The following is a 2715-nucleotide window of genomic DNA, read 5'->3' on the forward strand; positions in this document are numbered from 1 at the left end:
AATAAAAAAAAAAATAAAAAAAAATATTATAAATTAATAAAAAAATATAATTTTTTATATAAAAAAATATATTAATTATAAAAAAAAAAATATAAAAAAAAAAAATAATAAAAAAAATATATATATATATAAATTTTTTTTTTTTTTTTTTTTTTTTTTTTTTTTTTTTATGTAATAATAAATTCATTTTATTTTACAATTGTTTCCCATTTCTAATACAGGAATGTACTTTTTTCTTTTTAATAGATATGAATAAAAATGGGAAAACGGGGAAAAATAAGAAAAAAAAAAAAAAAAAATGTAAGAACTATATATATATATATATATATATATATAATATAAAATATTTATGCTATTAAATATTAGAGAATATATAATTTTTTTTTTAATTTTATAAAGATTCTTATTTATATGTATGAAACCTTTTATGTCCATTTATTTATTCAAATTATTAATTTAAGAAATATAATCATAAATATAATTATCTTTTGTTTATTTATATTTTAATTATCCAATGTTAAAAAAAAAAAAAAGTTCATTAATAATATTACATATTTTATATTTTTTACATATATTCTTTTATAATATATATGTGTGTTCATAACAAAAAAAAAAAAAAAAAAAAATATTACATATATATATATATATATGTACTTTATGAAGCTTTATATATTATACATATATAAATAACAGTAATATATATTTATATTATGTATTTTATCTAAATATGTGTGCACTCGTTAATTTTTTTGGGAAATGAAAGTATAATAAAATATAAAATATATTATATATATATTGACATGGATACATACATTGTATTTATACCCTATTAAGTATAAGAAAAAAGAATTATTGTCCTCGTAATATATATATATATAATATATTATATAAAACGCATCGGTGGGGTCTTTTTATTTTTATTTTTATTTTAATTTTTATTTCATTATTTGTTCTCTTAAAATAATTTCATATAATATCATTTATACGTTTTAATATGATCCCATCCACCTATAATAAAACCCCTTGAAATGTCTTCTATTTTTATATTGTTTTTTTGTCCTATATTGAAAAAAAAAAGTACAATATAAAATATATATTATTTATAAAATTATAACAAATATTATCGGTAAATATACAAGGTAATATATATATATATGTGGACTACATATCTTTTTCTCTATATATACACACATATATATGTTAATACATAGTCATATTATTCTTCACATTATGATTATTTTATTATTTTTGTTTTTTTCCTATTTCTTTTTATACCTACAACGGTCAACTCTTTGTGTTTTCTTACGAGGTCTTAGAAAATAAAAAGGCGAAAAAAACATTGGTATAATAATATTTTGTAAATTAAAATAATTTTTTAAAAAAATGTTCTCATTTAATGATAGCAACATTATATATAAGAAGTGTGTATGTGTTAATATATGAACCCTTAGGTGTTATAACAAAATAAAATAAATAATTATAAATATATATATATATATATATATATATATATATATATATCATTTAATATATCATTACAATGGAATATTTTATCCGTACTCTAAATTATTATATATACACATTTATAATATTTTAATTATGATTAAAATTTAAAAATAAATTATTCTTATATATAAATTTTTTAAAAGGTTATACGTGTCAAATATATATATATTAATTTATAACACAAAATATAATGAATAAAGTAATATATATAAAATAAAAAACAAAAAAAGAGGTTCAGAAAATTTTTTAATATGTTCAAAAATTATAAAAAGGAATTAGAAATTAAATTGTATAAATATATTTATTTTTTAAAAATTCAATTTATGATAAACCAAAAAAAAAAAAAAAAAAAAAAAAAAAAAAAAAGGAAAATATTATATATATATATATATATATATATATATATATATATTTTAAAGGATCTTATATATTTCATAAGAATATGTTTTCATAAGGCATATATGCTATATAACCAAAAATAACTGCGTTTTATTTAATATATATATTTTTTTAAGTAAAGATATAATAAAAAATTACAATATAATAAAATATATATAATATATGACTTCAACAAAATTCATTTTCATCTATAGGATATACGAACTGCATACATATTAATTTTTTCTTAAAAAATAAAAATAAAACCTGTGAAAAATATAATTACACACTGTAAAAGCATATATATATATATATATATATATATATATATATATATATTTATTTATTTATTTATTTATTTATATAAATATTAAAAGAAAAAAAGAACGATATTTATAATTTCCTATAATAAAAATTTTATTATACATATGAGATATTTTTTTTGGTTTCATTTTAAATATATAGAGATTATAAGAATACATACTTATTTCAATTAATTAATATCTTCATTTTCATTTTTTTAATACTTTATAATAAAAGAGAAAAAAAAAAGGAGAAAAGGATAAAACACCAAAAGATCATATGACATTTTTTATTTTTAAATAATTAAGTCTTTATAATATATATTTTTTTATATTTATTAATAAAATAAATAAATATATCCTACTACCAAAAAACCTATGAGTTTTTTTTCATACACATATGTATATCATTGTTATTATAAATAATATAAATATATATACACCATCATAAAAAAATATATACTTGATCAAATGTTCATTTTTTTTTTTTTTTTTTTTTTTTATATGTACAAAAAATTTGTATGTTCAA

The 2715-nt window shown here is 13.8% G+C and overlaps 1 protein-coding gene across 1 annotated transcript; it reads right to left on the reverse strand.

Annotated features, from left to right (window-relative positions):
- Positions 1 to 989: 989 nt before the first annotated feature.
- On the reverse strand, positions 990 to 1409 carry PGSY75_1231700 (hypothetical protein; the record flags this gene model as incomplete). Its single annotated transcript, XM_018786890.1, has 2 exons — positions 990 to 1059; positions 1276 to 1409. 2 exons carry the CDS (start codon positions 1407 to 1409, stop codon positions 990 to 992), a joined length of 204 nt encoding a protein of 67 aa, XP_018640755.1.
- Positions 1410 to 2715: the final 1306 nt, after the last annotated feature.

Source organism: Plasmodium gaboni, chromosome 12 (assembly GCF_001602025.1).
Source record: "Plasmodium gaboni strain SY75 chromosome 12, whole genome shotgun sequence".
Taxonomy (NCBI): Eukaryota; Apicomplexa; class Aconoidasida; order Haemosporida; family Plasmodiidae; genus Plasmodium; species Plasmodium gaboni.